The sequence below is a fragment of the Chrysochloris asiatica genome, unplaced genomic scaffold, assembly GCF_000296735.1.
Source record: "Chrysochloris asiatica unplaced genomic scaffold, ChrAsi1.0 scaffold00140, whole genome shotgun sequence".
NCBI lineage: Eukaryota > Metazoa > Chordata > Mammalia > Afrosoricida > Chrysochloridae > Chrysochloris > Chrysochloris asiatica.
Genome location: NW_006408658.1, coordinates 6,347,751 through 6,370,218, shown reverse-complemented (window position 1 = coordinate 6,370,218; position 22,468 = coordinate 6,347,751). Strand labels below are relative to the sequence as shown.

The 22,468-nt window shown below is 36.3% G+C and overlaps 1 protein-coding gene across 1 annotated transcript in view; it reads right to left on the bottom strand.

Annotated features, from left to right (window-relative positions):
* NUP98 (nucleoporin 98kDa) overlaps window positions 1-22,468 on the bottom strand; it is an 89,791-nt gene that overhangs the window by 29,452 nt on the left and 37,871 nt on the right. Inside the window, exons 8-11 of the mRNA XM_006870256.1 lie at window positions 20,522-20,685; window positions 15,861-15,998; window positions 13,187-13,325; window positions 9,426-9,518 (exon numbers count right to left, since the gene is read on the bottom strand). Of these exons, the coding sequence (XP_006870318.1) occupies window positions 9,426-9,518; window positions 13,187-13,325; window positions 15,861-15,998; window positions 20,522-20,685 (534 nt within the window). The remainder of the gene's footprint in view (window positions 1-9,425; window positions 9,519-13,186; window positions 13,326-15,860; window positions 15,999-20,521; window positions 20,686-22,468) is intronic.

The window sequence follows — 22,468 nt, the reverse complement described above, 5'->3', positions numbered from 1 at the left end:
TCCACACAATCGAAAGCCTTTGCGTAGTCAATAAAGCACAGGTAAACATCCTTCTGATATTCTCTGCTTTCAGCCAAGATCCATTGGACATCGGGTCACCCACAGTGGATAGGTTTCAGCTAAGCTTCCAGACACAGACCGATTAGGAAGAAGGAGAGACAGACTACTTCCAAATATTTAGTCACTGAAAACTTTATGAATAGTAACAGAACACTCCGCATCAGAATACTGACTACTGAAACATGATGGAGAGCACCAAAGATACTGTCAGACATAGTATGGTAGATGAGCCCTTCAGGTTGGAAGGCACTGAAAATACTGCTTGGGAAGAGCTGTCTCCTCCAAGTAGAGTTGACCATGATGGTGTGAATAGAGTATAGCCTTCAGGACCTTCATTTGCTAATGGGGCACAACTCAAAATGAAGAGAAACAGCTATAAACAGCCACAGTAAACATGGAATGTACAAAGTATGAATCTAAGAAAATTAGAAACTGTAAAAAATGAAATGGAACGCAAAAAGATAGATATCCTAGGCATTAGTAAGCTGAAATGGACTGGTATTGGCCATTTTGAATCTGACAATTACAAGGTTTATGATCCTGAGAATGACAAACTGAAGACAAATGGCATCGCATTCATCATCAAAAAGAAAATATCACAATCTGTCTTAAAGTACAATGCTATCTGTTAAAGGATAATATCCATACACCTACAAGGAAGACCAATCAATAACACTGTTATTCAAATTTACACACCAACCACTAAAGCCAGTAGTGATGAAACTGAAGAATTCTACCAACTGCTTCGGTGTGGAACTGATCAAACTTGCATTCAAGATGTATTGATAATTACTGGTATATAGAATGCAAAGGCTGGAAACCAATAGAAGTATAAGTCGTTGGAAAATATGGTCTTGGTGACAGAAACAATGCTGGAGATCACATGATAGAATTTTTCAAGACCAATGACTTCTTCATTGCAAATATCTTAAACATCAAAGACGACTTTACTCATGGACCTCACACCAGATGAAATGCACAGAAATCAAATTGACTACATCTGTGAAAAGAGTGGAAAAGCTCCATATCAGCAGCCAAAACAAGGTCAGGGGCTGATTGTGGAACAGATCATCAAGTGTTCATATGCAAGTTCAGGTTGAAGTTGAAGAAAACTAAAACAAGTCTATGAGAGCCAAACTATGACATAAATATATCTACCTGATTTTGAGATTATCTGAAGAACAGTGTGACTAAAGACCAGAAGTTATGGGATGATATCAAGAACATCACACAGGAAAAGCAAAAGGACATTAAGAAGACAAGAAAGAAGAAAAAGGCCAGAATGAATATCAGAAGACACCTTGAAACTTGCTCTCCAGTGTAGAGATGTTAAAACAAATGGAAGAACTGAGAAGAAAGTTTCAAAGAGCAGCTAGAGAAGACAAAGTCAAATATTACAATGAAATATGCAAAGACCTGGAGTTAGAAAACCAAAAGAGAAGAACATGCTCAGCATTTCTCAAGCTGAGGGAAATGAAGAAAAAGTTCAAGCTTCCACTTGCAACATGAAGGACTCTATAAGCAAAATACAGAATGATTCAGAAAGCATCAAAAGAAGATGGAAAGAAGACACAGAGTCACTGTACCCAAAAGAAGTGGAAGATATTCAACCATCGTTAAAAGGAAACACATGATCAAGAGCCAATAATACTAAAGGAAGAAGTAGAAGGTGTATGGAAGGTATTGGCAAAGAACAAGGCAACAGGAATTGATGGAATACAAAAGTAATCTTTGAACAAACTGCAGCACTGGAGGTACTCGCTCATCTATGTTAAGAAATTTAGAAGACAAGTATCTGTCCAACTGACTAGAAGAGATCCATTTCTGTACCATTACAAAGAAAGGTGACATAACAGAATGCAGAAATCATCAGACAATATCATTAAGATTGCATGCAAGTAGAATCTTGCTAAAGATAATACAAAAATGGCTACAATTATACATTGACAGATAACTTCCAGGGGTTCAAGATGGTTTCAGAAAAGGTTGTAGAAGGAGGGATATCACTTCTAACATCTGATCGATCTTTGCTGAAAGCAGAAATACCAGAAAGATGTTTACCTGTGCTTTACTGCATACGCAAAGGCTTTCGATTATATGGATCGTGACAAGCTATGGACAACATTGTGGAGAATTAGTATTCTGGAACACTTAATTGTGCTCATAAGAAACCTGTACATAGACCAAGAGGCAGTTGTACGAACGGAATATGGAAACACTGAATTTAAAATTAAGTTTAAAATTAGGAATGGTATGCACCAGGGTTATATTCTTTCACCCTACTATTCAGTCTGTATGCTGAGCACATAATCTGAGAGGCTGGGTTATATGAAGAAAAACGCAGTTTCAGAATTAGAGGATGACTCATTAACAACCTACAATATGTAGATCATATAACCTTGCTTGCTGAAAGCAAAGAGAACTTAAAAATACTTACTGATGAAGATCACAGCCTTTGGGTTACATCTCAATGTACCAAACCAAAAATTCTCACCACTGGAGCAATAAAAACATCCATTTAAATAGAGGAAACACTGAAATTGTCAAAGACTTCATTTTGCTTGGATCAACTATCAACACTCATGGAAGCAGCAGCCACGAAATCAAACGATGTACTGCATTAGGCAAAAAGTTAGGCAGTACAAGACCTCTCTAAAGAGTTCAAAAGCAAAGATGTCAGTTTGAGGACTAAGGTGCCTCTGAACCAAGCAATAGTATTTTCAATAACCTCATGTGCATGTGAAAGTTGGGCAGTGAATAAGGAAGTCAGTAGAAACATTGATGCATCTGAGTTACAGTGTTTGAGGAGAATATTAAAAGTACCATGGACTACCAAAAGAACAAACCAATCTGTGTTAGAAAAAGCACAGCCAAAATGTTCCTTGGAATCTAGGGTGGTCAGATTTCGTCTCTCATACTTTGGATATATTATCAGGAGGAACCAGTTCCTGGAAAAGGATATCATGGTTAGTAAAGTGGAGGGTCAGAGGAAAAGAGGAAGATCCCCAACGAGGTGGATTAGCACAGTGGTGACAGAAATGGGCTCAGGTTTGGCAGTGATTGCAGTGTTGGTGTGGGAGTGGAGAGTGTTTTGTTCTGTTGTGTATAGGGACTCTAAGAATTGGTGACGACTTGATGGCACCTAACAACTGCAATTATCATCTCATTTGGGAATGTGGTGGCTCTGTACGACAGACAAGCACTGGAATGCAAATAACGAAGTAGTTTGAACCTACCAGCTGCTCTGCAGGAGAAAGATAAGGCTTTCTACTTCCACAAAGATTTACAGTGACGGAAACCCTAAACAGGATCACTATGAGCTGGTACCAACTTTACGACACTTAACAATAACAACAGTCCAATTAATCTTAACAAGTTCCTGAAGTAGTAACAATTATTCCCATTCTACAGATAAGAAAACTGTGGGTTTCGTATAATAAGCCCACTGAAACAAAAATAATAAATGGTTGCATTAGAGTTCAAACCTAAGCGTACTTAACAATACAACCAGGGTTCTTAAAACTGCTACTCTACACGGAGTCGTGGTATGGAGCTAAGGGTTAATGCACTGGACTGTAATGTCGGCTTGAACCCTAAGCTTGGCAGTTTAAACTCACCAGCCACTCCTTGAAACCCTATACAGGTTTCCAGTGTGTCAGAACCAACTTAATGGCACTTAAGAACAACAACAACAGTATAATATGTTGTCAAATGATTAAATTAGCAATTCTCCTTAAATTTTAATATTTGAAAATCAAACCACAATTACGTCTTTCTGACATATATAGACTAAACTATACAAAACCAAATCTAATAAATCTTTGAAGTATAAAAATTAAGATTGTCAAAGCTAACCATCTCATGAAAACTATTCTACCTAGACTACACGTCTTACAAAAGCTAACTATCCTGTGATAATGCAAATAAACACTCATGTTTCAGCATAAACAAGATGTGATGAAATAAAAACTAATGTTTCTGCAAAGGAAACCTACTGCAGAATCCTGGAATGTTTTACATCTAGTCAATCTTGCTTACAGACCTTGTTTATGCTATCAGCAATTATTTTCAAAGGGTAAAATATTGAAATTTTAGTGCAATGTGGGAGATCTGAAGTTCCTTTTCACAGATCATTTGCATCTTGTCAAAGAAACATAACACCAGGAAAATCACTTTAAAGATATAATACTTACAGCTTAAAAATATTATATGGGAATTGTTCTGCGAACACAACCAAAAAAAGTAAAGTTTATATATACAGAATCCATACAATATGAATTAAGAAGGGTGACTACTAAATGGACAAGACATTCCATGCCTGTCCAACCTTACAATAACAAGAAAGCAGAAATGTAGCTATTTGAAATATGTTGTTATCATTAAGTACCATTGAGTCCTTTCAGCTCATAACAATCCTATAAAGGCTTTTTGAGGAGTGGCTGGTAAGTTTGAAATTCCAACCTTGTGGTTAGCAGTGCAGTGCTTACGCTATAGCTCCACACCAGAACTCCACTTAAAATATATGATATTGTCACCTGAAAAAACTTTCTTTGGACAGGGTTTAGTGACACTGTTAAGTCTTAAACCATGGAGAATAGTGCAAGTTCCATGAAAAACAATAATTACATTACTCAAATACAAAGCTTTACAGCAAAATTTTGAGGAGGAGAATGATTATAATGGTGATTGGGAGTCAAATGTCTCCCTACCCTTGATTAAAAACATAGATGAAATACAACTGTATAAAAGAGATTAATTCATTGAGATACATAAACATGCTATATTTACAATTAATAAACTGTGGATCATGACAAGCCATGGACAACATCATGAAGTATGAGTATTCTGAAACACTTAATTGTACTCACAAGGAACCTGTACATGGACCAAGAGGCAGTTGTTCTAACAGAACAAGGGAACATTGAATGGTTTAAAAAGAAAGACGTGCGACAGGGTTGTATTCTTTCACCACACTTATTCAATCTGTATGCTGAGCAAATAATCAAAGAAGTGGGGTTATATGAAGAAAAACGTGGCATCAGGATTGAATGAAGGCTCATTAATAACCTGTGATATGCTGATGATATGACCTTGCTTATTGAAAGCCAAAAGGAGTTAAAATACTTATTGATGAAGATCAAAGACCACAGCCTTTGGTATGGGTTGCACCTCAATGTAAAGAAAACAAAAATCCTCACCATCGGACCAAAAAATAACGTCCATATAATGAGAAAAGACTGCAAGTTGCCATTGATTTCATTTTGCTTGGGTCAACCATCAACACTCATGGAAGCAGCAGTCAGGAAATCAAAACAACATACTTCATTTGGCAAATCTGCTGCACAAGACCTCTTTAAAGTGTTGAAGAGCAAAAATGTCAGCTTAAGGACTAAGGTGCACCTGACCCAGGCCATGGTATTTTCAATAACCTCATATGGATGCGAAAGCTGGACAATGAATAAGGAGATCATAGAAGAATTGATGCCTTTGAATTATGGTGTTGGAGGAGAACACTAAAAGTGCCATGGGCTGCCAAAAGAACCAATAGATCTGTTTTGGAAGAAGTGCTGCCAGAGAGCTCCTTAGAGGCCAAGATAGCCAAACTTCGTCTCTCATACTTTGGACATACTGTCAGGAGGGAACAGTTGCTGAAGAAGGATATCATGCTTGATAAGACGGAGGGTCAGAGAAAAAGAGGAAGACCTCCAACAAGATGGATTGGCCAGGTGGCAGCATCGATGGACTCAAGTGTGGCAACAGTAGTGAGGCTGACCCAGGATAGGACATTGTTTCGTTCTGCTGTGCACAGGGTCGCTATAAGTCAGTGCCAACTCGATGGCACCTAACAACAACAACATCCACCTTCACTTGTAATCAGAAAAATGCAAACTGAAGATGCCAATGTCCGCTTAGCATTTTTGCTAATATGAAAAGGTCCAACAATATAAAAAGGAGATAAGAAAATGTGCAGTTTTATACAATGTGAACAAGAATGCAAATTGGCATGCTTTTTTTGATAAATTAGCAAGAGCTACCAAAATTGAAAATACATGTACAAACTTGACATAATTTCCATTTGGAGTATCAACCCTATCATAATACTAATACAAAAAAATTACCTAACAAGGATCTTCCTTAAAGGATTACTAACCTTATTAAGTATATCACATATGTACCAATAGGAAAAAAGTAAAGTAAATAATGGTATTTAAATATTTATATGTGCATGTATACACACACACACACACATATATATATATATATATACACACAATAGAACACTCGACAGTTATAAAACAGAACAATAGGTATTGACCCAAACAAAAATTTTAAATGCCCGTATCACATGAAGGGCAAAAAACAAGTCCCAACTCACAGAATACACAGACAATGAGTTTCAAAAAATTGTACAGCAATGTATGAAATACACTGAGATCCAAAACATACACGTAAGCTTCAAAAAGCAATACTTAACTTTATTATATACAATTATTTTAATATTCTAGTTCATTTTTTTTTAACTCTGGCTGTAACACACTACATTAATATCAAAGCCAACTAATGCATCTCAGTTTTTGTTTAAACCATAAGCTACTCATGCAGTTAAGAGTATGGATTTTACTTAAAAATACAACAAAAATCCTATATATAAAATACACATACGTATATCCAAGCTGGGTTATATGAAGAAAAACGTGACATAAGGATTGGAGGAAGACTCATTAACAACCTGTGATATGCAGATGATACAACCTTGCTTGCTGAAAGTGAAGAGGACTTGAAACATTTATTGATGAAGATCAAAGAGTACAGCCTTCGGTATGGATTACATCTCAATGTTGAAAAAACAAAAATCCTCACCACTGGACCAATAAACAACATTCTTATCAACAGAGAAAAGATTGAAGTTGTCAAGGACTTCATTCTTCTTGGATCAACTATCAACACTCACAGAAGCAGCAGTCAAGAAATCAAAGGACGTACTGCATTAGGCAAATCTGTTGCACAAGACCTTTTTAAAGTGTTGAAGAGCAAAGATGTCCACTTGAGGACTAAGGTGTGTCTGACCCAAGCCATGGTATTTTCAATAACCTCATATGCATGCGAAAGCTGGACAGTGAATAAGAAAGACCGTAGAAGAATTGATGCTTTGAGTTATGGTGCTGGAGGAGAATACTGAAAGTGTCATGGGCTGTCGAAAGAACCAATAGATCCGTTTTGGAAGAAGTGTAGCCAGATTGCTCCTTGGAGGCCAAGATGGCCAAACTTCGTCTCTCTTACTTTGGATATATTGTCAGGAGGGACCAGTCTCTGGAGATGGATATCATGTTTGGTAAGAGAAAAACAGGAAGGCCCCCAACGAGATGGATTGGCCAAGTGGCAGCATCGATAGACTCAAGCGTGGCAACAGTAGTGAGGTTGGCCCAGGATCGGGCATTGTATTGCTCTGCTATGCATAAGGTCTCCATGAGTTGGTATCGACTCGATGGCACCTAACAATAATAGCATGTAACAAACATATGTGTGTGTATAAATACAGCATTGAAAAATAAATAGAAAAGGGTCTGACTAGACATATGCCAAACTTTCAACAGCTGTTATTCCACAGCTGAAAGGCTTTGATTTTTCACGATACTTTTGTACAGCTGGAAATTTTTCACAAGCATGTAGTTTTATTTTTAAAAGGAAAAAAGCAAACGAGAAAAACGAGAGTGCAAAATGATATTCTATTAAGGAGATGAAAAACGAATGCTCAGATCCTAGAAGCAAAGATAACTGGACAACTGAAGCAGGAACAATGGAAATAAATGGTCATAAGAAACGGAAGGCATTTTGTTATTTTCTTTCTTACGCTTATGATCAACTGATTTTATTTATAAATGTTGGCATTTTCCACAAAGATTTTACTTATCAAATGATCATTTTCGTGTTGTTGTTAAGTGCCGTAGAGTTAATTCCGACCCACAATGACTTTAGGGTTTCCAAGGAACATCTGGTGAGCTTGAACTGCTGACCTTACAATTCAAACAGCTTTACAGTCTGATGCATTAACCCACAGTACCAGAGTACTGATAATTGATACATATAAACCAGGTATCATAAAATTGAAAATTATGTGCCTATTTTAACAAAGGAATTAAATAAATACCTTTTCCTAGGGGAAAAAAGAAACAAAACAAGCAAACAGACCAAAAAGACTGAAAGGCAGGCAAAACCGTATTCTTCACACCACCACTGAACTGTTCATGTTGAAGCACTTATCCATTTTATGACCACAACTACTGTTCAACTAAAGCAGAAGGATCAATGTTTTCAAAGGCACTACCAAAATCACTCCTGGACAAGAGTAGGAAGAGATGAAAAGAGATGGGGATAAGATTCTTATGACTCGATAGTAACTTTTATCACGACTAATTGCGAATGTTACAACAGTAAAGGTAAAAGTTCTGTAACAAAAACAGGGGAAGTTGCTAATCATACAGTCAGGAACTGAGGACCCTAGGACCATCAACGGAGAAGAACATGAGCAAAATGTGGGACCCTATCCAAAGAAGCAGTGACACCAGAGACGGAGGCAGAGATGAAAGGCATGGAGAAACAGAGCACCTGAGGACTCTAGACTGATGGAAAGAGAAAGGCTGTGTTCGTGGCCAGGAGGCAGGCTTGCCCTTTGGTTTTACTTAATGATTATATATTCCTGACTGTATATGTGTTCATAAAATTAAAAAAAGCAAATACTATTAAATGATGATGCACAGAGATTGTAGACATTGCAATGAACGAGTGTAAAACTGATGTTCTCCCATCACTCAATTCACAATAAAAATGTAATAAAAAAAAAACACAACACAAAACAGTAGGAAGAAAAAGGAGTGATATTTCAGGTTGACATTTCAGAATTGAATGGCATGCAAAAACTTTGTAAAATACTCGAATATGTATTAAATACTTCAGTAAGTGCTTTTTTATTTGCTCTGCCTTACCATTAAAGTAATAAAACTTATTTGATAAGTATTTAGTTCAAAGTCTCAAATCCCTGTTATAAAGGCAACCCAGGGAAACTGCATGAACAATGTTATCACACTGACATACAAGTCTCACTATAAATACTGAAAATTCCATATAGATCAGCACTGTGAGAACACAAAAACTTTGTAGAAAAGGGAACATGTAGCCATTAAAATAAATGTGCCAATGTTTTTAGTCCTGGTAAAGTATAAAAGCTGGGAATCTTTTTCGAATCCATCTATAAAAATGGCAATCTGGCCCTCTTATTTGCAGGCATGCAACCAAATAGAGCCTCTGGTTCTAGCAATTAGAAAGCCAATATGTATAACTTCCTAATTTTTATAGTAACTCTTTACCTGTTCCAAATCCTGCTCCAAGTCCAGTTCCCAGAGTCCCAGCTGCTGGCTTATTTCCAAATATGCTATTTCCACTGGAATTTGTGCCAAAACCTACAAGGACAGATGAATGAATGGACTGTACTTTCAACATAACTCCCAATTTCCTCTACAAGGGAGTTTAAAACAAAGCAGTCTGACCCTAAGCCTTGTATCCTTTCATTTGTTAATATTTAGGATTCCTAAATGGTAATTCACCTTTTTTCATTTTTCATTTTTTACTTTTGACTCCTGCAAACTGACCCCAGAAATCTTTATTATTTGCTTAATTCTTTTTGGTTTTGAAATAGCATTTTGATATAGGCTAGAAAGTATCATTTCAATATAGGATAATATCCAATATTAAAGCAAAGTGATTGTGCTTGAGTTTGCAGAACATTTCTTTTATACGGCCCAAAGACTCCAATCCATGTTTCATGTCTTATTATTTTAAAGAGTAACAAAAACAAAAAAGTTCATTTGCTCAAGTTAAAAACTAAGACATTCAACAAATAAAGACATTTACAGAACCTAATTAGGTTTATGCTAAGAGAAAACAACCTGCAAAAGTCTCTTTAGCAGCTATTATTTTGACTAGGTAGATATTAAGAGCTTTAATGGTACACTCAAAGAATTAGCTGGCATTAAAAAGAGAAGATATTCTATAAATAACATTTCAAATTGAACTGTTTCTTCCATGATCAGAGTCAATGAAAAGTTGAGCATGATGCCTGATTTATAGAAAATCCTGACTCTCCTTTAAAGACCACCGGTCTCCCCAAAAAGAAAATTAGATTGCATTTTGCTATTATTCTCTTTTGTTCAGAAATACCCATTAACTGTACTCCTTCTAGAGATAGATATCAATAAAGTAACTAGTGAACGTATAGCTATCATCTCAAGATAAAAGGAGAAAAAGGCCAGAAAATCTATTTGGCAAAACTTGACATCATTTTTATAAGCATCATGGAGGGAAACAGTCCAAAAGACAGCAAAGAGAACACCTTAGAATATACAACATCATCACCATACTGTATTATGTCTAATATGTGGATGACTGTCAAGAAAAAAGTGAAGTAAAAGAATATTAACAATTTCAAAAGAAATGTATTTCTATCCCCACTGAATAATTTTCCTCTTGTCCAGATGGGTCTGGTGATAGGATTTTATAATTCAATTGTAATTATTATCAGGACTAATTGTGATTATCACAACTTTAAATGTCATTTCAGGAACAGAGGCCCCTACGATTATCAAGAGGGAAGAGCATGAGAGGAGTGAGGGATCCTAACCAGAGAAGTGGCCACAACAGAGATGGTGGCAGAGGCAACGGTATACAGAGATAGCAGCAGAGGACTGTTGGCCTATGGACTGATAAAGGCAGTTTGCCTGAGAGCAGGAGGCTGGCTTGCAAAATGTGCCCTTTGGACATTTCAACAAATGTATATTTTCAATGTGGTAATGTGTACATTAAAAAAAAAAAGTAATAGAAGCAAATACTGTTAGCTGATGGGTGCATGGAAGGCACTGTAATCACTGCATTTTGCTGAATTGATGATCTGCCCTGTAAACCTTCAAGTAATTGTTAACAATATTTTAAAAATTTAAGCGTATCTGACATGTTTTAAAAAAATCTGTTTTATACATTAAATCTTTTCTTGAATTATGCTCATAGCTATGCCACAAAAATTGAGTGCTGCCTACTTGAGTACAATCAACTTACTTTTAAAAAAAGAGAAGAAAAAGTGAACTAGGAAACATTCTATTTCTTTTATACTTAAAATTTAACCAGAAAGGATCTTCTAGTCCCATAAACAGCAGAAAATGAGATACTTGTGAACTACCTCAAACCCACAAGAGGGAAATTAAGTCCCAACTTACACTGTTTATACCACACATTCCCTCTGATTATCACTTACAAAAGTTTACCAGCTATTATTTCAAAATAATTTCATAAATTAAAATTAAAGACAATTGAAATTACACACACAAGCTAGTGAAGCATGTCAAATACAGTAGAGGCTTTTCAATTTCCAATCACCGAACATGGGTGTAAAGTAATATATACATGATGGTGGTTATGTGCAGTGGAGTAGATTCCAACTCTTAGCGACTCTAGATAGGGTTTCTGAGACTGTAAATCATTACGTGAGCAGAAAGCCTCATTTTTTCCCCCGTGGCGTGGTTGGTATATTTGAACATAGAGCAACAAAAAAAACCTAAGCAAATCAAAAATCTACAATCATAGAACAATATAAAATATACTTTTAAAGTACAGTCTACAGTCTATTTTATCAAGTATAGCCTATACGAGCACCTTGCCAGATTAAAAATAACATTTAATCCTGAAAATGAAATGTGCAACAAAAAAGCATTTATTAAATCCATGTATTATCACAAGGGTGAAACCTGATTCTTGAGGGAGTAAAAAATTGTAGATATTATAATGGTTTTTGATTGTTCAACACAGTATATGTGAGGTATTAAAATTTCATGGGGGGAAGTAGGATTAAGAAAAAAAGATCTAGAAAAGATTCCTGTAGTCTTGAGATATATTCATTTAACTTTTACATATCTGTCCCACCCTAACTTTGTAGACAAGAAACACAAACACATCAACTAGAAATCTTACCTATACTAATGCTAACTAAATATACTGACCCAAAGCTATTTTTTCATGTAGGATACAACCACAAAGAACTTTAGGTGTAATTAAAATCATTACTAGGAGTGAGCAAGCAACAGGACTAAAAGCAATTGTAAAAACCAAACTGAATACATACATTTAGGAAATGGTAACTGATAAGGACCTATCTCCCACCTTCATGTATTTCTGTGAAACATGGGTGGTGCGCTTAATATGTTCTCTTTCTTCAGTACATTACAAGATCCTTTAAAAACTGATTGAAGAACTATGTAACTGCTAAATTATACCAAGAATCAATCAGGGCCTTATGAAGCATCTGGCACATGAGATTCTTAACAAATATTTGTACCACAATTTTCCTTGTAAACAAAATGAACTTTCCACATTTGATTTAACACAAGTAGTGTTAAATTCATTTGAAAACTTAACTAGTGACAAAAGACATTTAAAATGATGTTTCTATTATTTGGTTTAAATACTCCACCATTATCTCTGAAGAGTAGTTTGGGGTTTTTGTCTTTTTTTTTTTTTTAATTGTTGTTTAATCTTATCTCGAATATTTCAAAATTTTTACAATGAACATGTACTACTACATAGTCAGAGAAATAAAAATTTTGAAACTGCCAGAAAACAATTGTATAATTTCTAAAATCAGAAAGGTCTCAATTTTTAGTACAAATTATCAAGCCATCTTCTGCACATTATTTCCATGTTTAAAAACTGGCCTAACAGAAAGTGTTATCTTAACTCAATGTGTATCATTTATGATCTGTTACTAGTCATAATGCAAAGAAAATGATGTTTCTTATATTGAAAATACTCTACCTCCATTAGAAAATGACCTTCTGAGAGGTACTCTGCGGGTGCACTTGTCCAAAGTAGAAATATAAGAAAATTTGTATGAGGAAAGGCAATTTTTATCTCTTCTAATTTTCTCAACCCATAGCCAAGATTTTAAACTTTTTCTCTGGTACCTCATAACAAGCCATGGCTTACCTGAGAATTTTTAAATATTCCCAATCTTATGAATCAGGAGAATGATGTGTGGTATAGTCAGTGTAACTTTAAGAGAGTCAAACCTGCTTTTTATATGTACCAAAATTGGAAGTGTTTGTATTGGTTCCTAAAGTCAGGGTTGGTTTGTTACCAAAGAGCCCGCCACTGGTTGTACCAAATGAAGGAGCACTGGTTGTGCTGGTTCCAAATGTAGCAAGCTTGTTACCGCCAAACAGGGTCTAAAACGAACAAAGGACAGAAATTAAAAAATATATATATAAAGATATATGCAACAGTATATAGCGGTTACCTCCAATATGATGAATTAGGTGGGGAACTGGGCTGGGGAGAAGATGTCATAGTATTTACAAAAAAACAAGAAAAAGAATAAAAACTATTAGAAAAAAAAAGCGAATGAAAACCTGAACAGGATTAATTTTGTAAACACAGAATGTCCTAGCCTGCTTCTCACTGTTTGGAGGAAAGAAGAGTGAAGAAAATTAAAGACGCATGGAAACAAACACTCCAATGTACTAGAGGGAGCCATATGAATATTAATCTTGATGACACTGAGGCCAGAAGAATTAAATGGTGGGACTGCACTTAGCTACCACATTACCAACTGCTCTGACAGGATTTACATTAGAAGGTCCATTAGAGTGGATGGAAAAGGTGGAACAAACCTAAAAAAGGTGAAACAAAACACAAAACCATGAAAAAGACCAGGTTTACCAGTCAGACAGATTGGTGGAACCCACAAGACTATGGACCTTTATAGTCAACCTTTAGGTCTAGAAATGAACTCACCGGCATGGTTCAACTTTCAGCCAAACAACAGACAAGTCTAAAAGGGGAATGGAGTCCTGATGTGGTGCTATAGGATACACAAGGTTGGTGGTTCAAACCCACCAGCAGCTCCTCAGATAACCTACACAGGATCACTATGAGTCAGAACTGACTCGAGTACACTTAGCAACAAGAAGTTATTTTATTGGGGTCCTGGAGTAATGCTGTAGGGTAATTACTGGACAGCTAATTGTAAGGTTGGTGGTTCAAATTACCCAGCAGTTCTTTGGAAATCCTAAAAGATCAATATGAGTCAGAACCAAATAAAAGGCACTTAACAACAACAACACAAGGTGATCAGCAACACTAGGGAGGTATCACACCTTAGAATAACCAACCATTTGCGATCAAAGGGCAGCATTTATACAAGAGCAAAGCTTCAGAAGGATTAGGAAAGGAGAAATGGAAACAGGAAACACAGGGAGGAGTGGGGTAAGTCATGTTACACTGAAGAGGCTGGAATCAAAATTAGATGAATCAAAATGTGTATGAACTATTGAATGGAAAGGTGAAATGCTCTGCAAATCTTCCCCAATTCACAATAAAAAGTTTAAAATAAAATAAAATAAAATAAGCCCTTACCTGAATACCTCTCAGCAAACAGGATTTTCAGTAAGGTCAAAGAAAAATTAACTAGGCAACCAAACATTTTTTACCTCATGACAGAAATGTATCAAGAGTTTAATTTGCCAGTAGAAGAGTTCCAATGGAAAAATTTAAATATACTACAACCCAGATGAATCTGGAAAATATTATGCTAAGGAAAAGAAACCCATTATAAAACACCATGTTGTACCATCCCATTTATATGAAATGCCCAGAACAGACAAATCTACAGAGACAGAAAGTAGATTAGTGATTGACAAGGCTTGGGAGGATTGGGAAGGACGAGGAGTTCCTTCTTAAGATGATGAAATGTTCCAAAAATTCATTGATACATTTGCACAACTCTGTAAATATACTACAAATCAGTAGATAGTACATCTTAAATGGATTAATTGTATTATCATGTGGGTTATATCTTAATGTTATCGTTAAGTGCCATTAGATCAGTTCCGACTGATAGTGAACCTGTATAGGGTTTCCAAGGAGCGATTGGTGGGTCTGAACCACCAACCTTACAGTAAAAACCGACCCTGCAGTCCAGTGCATTATCCTGCAGTGCCACGTCAGAACTCCCTAATATCTTAATAAACCTGTTATACTACAAAACATAAGAATTTTCTGAAACATTATATAAGTTTCCAAATTCCTCACCAAACTAAATTCAGAAATAATCAGATTTACATCTCTATGAAAGCAGGATCATACGCTTTAGGGAGTTTCTTTCTTACCCCCAACTATTACAACAGCAAGTTCAAAGTTTCTTATGATGGGTACATTGGGCAGATTGACCACTTCGTTGGGATTCTCAAACAACCAGTTATTTTCCTTAAAGTAACATAGATTTACTATTGTTTCTAGTTCTTATGCATTCCTAAATAGCAATTTTACTTAAATTTCATTCTTTCAGCCTAAAGCAATATGAGAACCCCATCAATTTCAGCAATATGATCAATACCAAACATACAGTAATTCCCATGTATCATAATAGAGTTTTAAAAAATACATGAATGCTTTTCAATTTATACTTTGTAATTTAAATTCAACACACTAGAATGGTAACTTTGCTATCAGAAGTAAACTGCACACAAGCACTGAGGGTAAGAAATTTTAAAAAGAATTTACTAACTGAAAATCTATTGTAATTACCTAGTTGTTTTATTTTGCATCAAATAACTTTTAGTAGATCTCAATATCAAATCACACAACATATATAATAAAAATATTTGAAAGACAGTGAAATCTGTACTTTGAGACCTTTTAACAGATAATCTTATGTGTAAACACATACCATCTTCAAATTACAATCAACTACAAAAACCTACCGAACCAACAGCACCAAATCCAGAATTAGTCTGCCCAAAGAGACCTGTTCCTGTTCCAAATGCTGTTCCAGTGCTGGTGTTTGTAGATGTCCCAAAAAGACCTCCAGGCTGTGAGGCTTGGGTTACTCCAAATAAACCCTGAAAAAGATTAAACTAGATTACCAGATATCTATAGCAGTTTTCTTACAGTTCTAAAAAACAAAATGCAAATCAGATGTCAACAAGTTGATTCTAAATCATGGAGAATACTAAATACTGTTTTTTAAAAAACTTTACTATATGACAGATATTATGCTACTTTATATAGAGTTATCTCTTTTTCCTCACAATAATCCTGAAAAATTAAGGATAATCACCACTTAACAAATGAAAACACAGCTTAGAGTGGTTAATTGTTGTTGTTAGGTGCTGTCAAGTAGGTACCAAATCACAGTGCCCTTATACACACTAGAACAAAACACTGTCCAGTCCTACACGTCAAGCTCACAATTGCTGCTATGCTAAAGCTCATTGTTGCCAATTAATTTTGTTGGGGGGTCTTCCTCTTTTTTGTTGACCCTCCACTTTACCAAGCATGATGTCCTTCTCCAAGGACCCAATAATAGGTCCAAAGTGTGAGAGAGAAAGTCTGGCCATACTGGCTTCAAAGGAGCACTCTGGCTGTACTTCTTCCAACACAGATCTGTTTGCTTTTCTGACAATTCATGGTACTTTTTAAAAAATTTTACAACGCAGTAACTCAAATGCATCAATTCTTCTACAGTCTTCCTTAAACACTGTCCAACTTTCACATTCATAAGAGGCTACTGAGAAGAAAATACCATGGCTTGGTCAGATACACCTTAGTCCTCAAACTGACATCTTTACTCTTCAATACTTTAAAGACGTCTTTTGTAGCAAATTTGCCTAATGCAATACATCATTTGATTTCTTGAGTGCTGCCTCCATGAGTATTGATGGTTGATCTTGGAAAATGAAGTCTTTGACAACTTCAATCTTTTCTCCATCTACTTGTGTTATTTATTGGTCGAGCAGTAAGGATTTTTGTTTTCTTTACACTGAGGTGAAACCCATACTGAAGGCTGTGGTCTTTGATCTTCATCAGTATTTTAAGTCCTCTTCACTTTCCGAAAGCAAGGTTGTTATCATCTGCATATTGCAGGTTGTTACTGAGTCTTTCTCTTATCCTGATGCCACATTCTTCTTCATATAATCCAGTTTCTTGGATGATTTGCAGATATAGAGATTACAGTGGTTAAAACCAAATATGTCTATTTACAGATAAGAGAGCTTGGAGTGGTTAAAATCTTGCACAAGATGTCACAGTTCATGAGTAGTAGGACCACAAGTTCACATTTATTGTTTCCAAAATGACAAACTCCTACAACCTAAGCAGCGAATGAGATTTTACAATAATACTCATGCTAGGAAATAATGAAAACATTAAGGTATGACAGGCTTACTCATTTTTAAAAAGTTAGGCCAACAGATCTGTTGTTTAAGTGGATTTTAAACCAAGTAACTGAAAATAATCCATTCAAGCTAAACAGAGATAAGAGCATAAAGGTAAAAACTCTTCAGATGAAATGAAAAAACTACACTCTTCAGATGAGGGAAGTCTGCATCATTCAATGCTTAAGATAATGTTTTATTTGAGCATCAGTTAATGAAACAGAAATATTGTTAAACTGAAAATTCACTGTACCATTTAAAAAATAGTTTTATGGAAGTATAATTTATGTATCCCAAGGAGCTCTGGTAGCGTAGTGGTTATGAATTGGGCTGCTAACCTCAAAGTCGGCAGTTCAAAACTACCAGCGGTTCTGCGGGAGAAAGATAAGGCGGTCTGCTCCCGTAAAGATTTACAGCCTCAGAAACCCTGTGTAGGGTCACTATGAGTCAGAACCGACTCCACGGTACTTAACAACAACAACATTCATCTATAATAACAATAATTTAGTTGGGCCTGGGGGTTCAGGACCACTGTCTTGGAAAACACCATGGACAATTGGAATTAACTTAGTCCACAAAGACAATGTTCTACATCCTAATTTGGTGAGTAGTGACTGGTGTCATGAAAGCTCATGATCTAAAGCTCTTAAACTAAGGTACATCTATTGGTCTCTCCCCATATGGAGAAGAATGATAAAAACTGAAGATGCTTGGAAAAAATCAGTTCAGTGGACTAATGGACTAGCTGGTTGATGGACATTTGGTTTGTCTACTTTTTGGCTATTATGAATATTGCTATTATGAACATTCATGTACAGCTTTTTGTTTTCATTTTTATGGTTACATACCCAGGAGGGGAAATGTTGGCTCAGATTGAAATTCTATGCTTAACGTTTTGAGAAAATGCCAAATGGTTTTCCACAGCAACTGCTACCACTTCACATTACCACCAGCAATGTAGGATGAAGGTTCCAATTTCTCCTCATCTTTACTAATGTCCTATCTTTTTAACATATTTATGGATCTAAAGCTGTATACCATTTTGGTTGTAACAATGGGCTCAAATGTGGAACAACTGTGAGGATGGCAAAAGAATTTTATTTTGTTGTGCATAGGTTTGTTATGAGTCACAGCTGACTTGATGGCACCTAACAACTAACAATATCTATGCTTATCCTTATGCCAATACCATAAGGTACTTATCCTTATGCAGTACTGTCATACAGTTTGTACATTTTAATATTGTAAATTGTTTTATAGTACATTTTAATATCGTAAAGTGAGGCCTTCAACTTTGATCTTTTACAGATTATTTTGACCATTTGGAGTTCACTTCATTTCTTAGTGTGTTGAGTGTTTTTGGTATCAAATTTTGTCAACTGCTTTTTATGTATCTATTGAGATGATCATGTGCGGTGGCTCTGACCCATCCATAGCGACCCTTTATAGGGTTTCCAAGAAGCGGCTGGTGAGCTTGAACCACCAACCTTGCTGTTCAAACCAACTTTACAGTCTAGCGCATTAACCCGCAGTGCCACACTACAGTGTTTTACAATGATTAATTTTCATCTATTTAACAAGTTCTTTACTCCTTGCATAAATCCCATTTGGATAGGGTTTATAATTTTTTATTAAATCTTGCCGCATTGGTTTGTTAATATTTTGTTGAGAATTGTTGAGGTATCATTGTATTTGTTTTATAGAAGGGCAAAGTATCTCTAAACAGGTAAATTTTAAAACTCCAAATAAATAAATCATACCTCAGTTCAACCTTTAATTTTATGCTGCCCTAAAAGGGTCTTTGGAGTTCTGGTCTGGTGCTGTAGGATAAGCACTGGAATGCTAACCAAAAGATAGATGATTAAAACACACCAGATGCACATTGAAAATCCTATATAGGGTCACTATGAGTCAGAACTGACTTGACAGCACTTAGCAACAAGAAAAGAGCATCTAAGAAGCCCTTGTAGCATAGTGGTTTACCTATGAGCTGCTAAATGCAAGGTCAGTGGTTCAAATCCACTAGCAGGTTTTCTGTTTCTGAAAACACTTAATAGTCTCAGAAACCTCACAGACTCACTCTGAGTTGTTGTTAAGAGCCGTGAAGTCAGTTCTGAGACAGGACACCATAACACCACCACCAAAATGGCCTCTGGAAACAAACTGATAACTACTATAAAGACTATTCTTCACTTTCTACACAAAGTAGTAGATATCCAGTATGGCTTCGAATTTTAGGCCCACAAGCTGAATAAACATTCTGCATTATAGCCTAATTGATAAATACTTTTCCTATGCCTCATAAAATGACTGAGTCAATGACTCAAGGTATAGTTTCAGGATAGCCAATTATAATTAACATGCTTAGTGATCAAAAAACATGCTTAGGAAGGATATGTGACTTGCTCAATAGCATTATAAATAGAGAAGCTGGCAGAATACAGATGAAGGCAGCAGAAGGCACAGGAAGGAATGTAAGAATTAAGATTAATAAGAGACAAATGTTAACTGACAGTACATGGAAGGGATTGTAATCACTGCAATGACGTCTATGATTTGTTGACTGTAAAACTGATAACCTGCTCAGTAAACCTTCACTCAATTTACAATAAAAAAATTTTAATTAAAAACAAAACACAGAAGGTGGACTATAATCCAGTTCTTAATTATTGGAAGAATCTGCTCTCTTCACTACATTATATTGTTGTTGTTGTTAGGTGCCACTGAGTTGATACCAACTCATAGCGACCCTATACACAACAGAAGGAAACAATGCCTGATCCTGGGCCAACTTCACAATTGTTGTCACGCTTGAGCCCAATGATACTGCCACTTTGCCAATCCATCTCACAAGGGGTCTTCCTCTTTTTCTCTGACCCTCCACCTTACCAAACATGATATCCTTCTCCAGCAACTGGTCCCTCCTGACAATATGTCCAAAGTATGAGAGATGAAGTTTAGCCATCCTGGCCTCCAAGGAGCACTGTGGATACAATTTTTCCAAAACAGATCTGTTGGTTCTTTTGGCAGACCATGGCACTTTCAATATTCTCCTCCAACACAACTCAAAAGCATCAATTCTTCTATGGTCTTCCTTATTCACTGTCCAGCTTTCACATGCAAATTAGCTAATTTCACAAGATTAGAAAGAAGCCTTATAATAGCACAACAAATAAAACTTGGAGTTAACTAAGGTTCTATTTTCTTACCATGGTATTGGTGCTTGGCTGTCCTACAGTGCTGGTATTACCAAAAGAAAAGCCACTGTTCTGGGTGGTCGTGGCCTGACCAAATGGTTTGCTGAAGAGGCTGGTGGTTGGCTGATTCTGTTGGCCAAAGAGACCACCTGGATTTGTCCCAAATCCAGTTGTACCTTTCAGGAAAAAGAAAAAGGAAAATTAAAAAGAAAAGGAAAATCCATTATCTTTTAATCCCAAATCTTACGTTACCTAGTCACCATAAGAGTCCTATGTTATCTATATCACATAATTACTCTATATTTGCTACTCAAACATGATGAACATTCATTTCCCATCCTTCCTCACCAAACCTCCAGATTTGATTTTAATACTTCAATTCCTATAACAACAGTTCTGGACCCAAAGAACCCTGGCTGGCTAAGTGATCTTCCATTGACAGCCCACAGCTTTCTTCCATTTTATAAGATACTACACTACACTCACTCTATGTTTAAAGGGGCTTCAAAAAGTTCGTAGAAAAATCCATTATCTTTTATTTCCATTTTTTCATGAACTTTAAAAAAAGTTTTTATTGTGAATTATGTTAGTTTGCATGGGTGAACATTATCTTTACATTCACCCTATTTTATTTTGTTTCATTGCAATGATCACAATCCCCTGCATGCATCAAGCAAAGGGTTTACCCCACAGTCCTGCCCCATGGCCGCCAGCATACAGCCCCTCTCCCTCCCTGAGTCTAGAGTCCCCAGCCACTCCTTCTGTCCACGTCATCATCTCTGCCACCGTCCCTAGTTTCACTGTCTCACACTTTGCTTTTCTCCCTTGATGGTTCCAGGGATCTTTGCTCTCTTTCAGAAACTTTTTGAAGCTCCCTCACATATTTTTTTCGCCCTGTTAAGACTCCATCTTTCTTGACAAGAGATTTCCTTCCTTATATGCATAGTGTTACAAACATAATACTCATTAATGTAAAAACAGGAGAATAGCAAAACTGGAAAAGAATGTTACATATGACTTAGAAAAATATGAATTTATTTATATGTGTGTGTCCCAAAATTATAACTGTTAGTTGTTTCTACAGAGTCAAACTAGTGGCTGAGGAGAGGTATAGACCTTAGGTTATGTTTCATACGTAAGTATCAGCTTTCTTTAAAGTAAAGCAATCATCACCCCAGTCTCTGCTTTTTCACATGCAACATCTAATCAGTCCATTGATAAACCTCATCAATTCTGTATAAAACTGGGTCCAGAATTTTATATCACCCCTCACCATCCCCTGCCCAAACCCATCTCATACAAGAATACTAGTTAAGAACTCTCCTGCCCCTTGTAAGGATGAATTATGTACCAGAAACTGGTTAGAGCAAGATAACAACAGCAGGCCAAGAAACAAGAAGCAGACTTGACAAAGATGCTTCATCACCTCTATTAGCCACTTCAATTGAAGCCACCATCATCTCTTGTGGACACAGTAATAGCTTCCCAATCTGTCATCAACCTTCTCACCTTACAATGTCTCAATACAGCAGCCTTAAAAATGATCATTCACACATATTCATGGCTCCTTTTGCAAAATCTTATAATTGTTTCCCAATCCAAGTCCTGCTATTGGCCTAAAAAATTCTATACATTCTGATCTCTGTATTACCCAGTTCTTCTGGCAAAGAACAAGGCACCAGGAATTGATGGCACAAAAATTGAAATCTTTCAAGAAAGTGAGGCAGCACAGGAGACACTCACTCATCTCTGCCAAGAAATTTGGAAGAAAATATCTGGCCGACTGATTGGAAGAGATCCATATTTGTGCCCATTCCAAAGAGAGGTGACCCAATGGAATGCGGAAATCATCAGACAATCTCTTTGATATCTCAAGCAAGTAAAGTTTTGCTAAAGGTAATACAGAAATGGCTACAATCATACATTGACATAGAACTTCCAGAGGTTCAAGCTGGATTC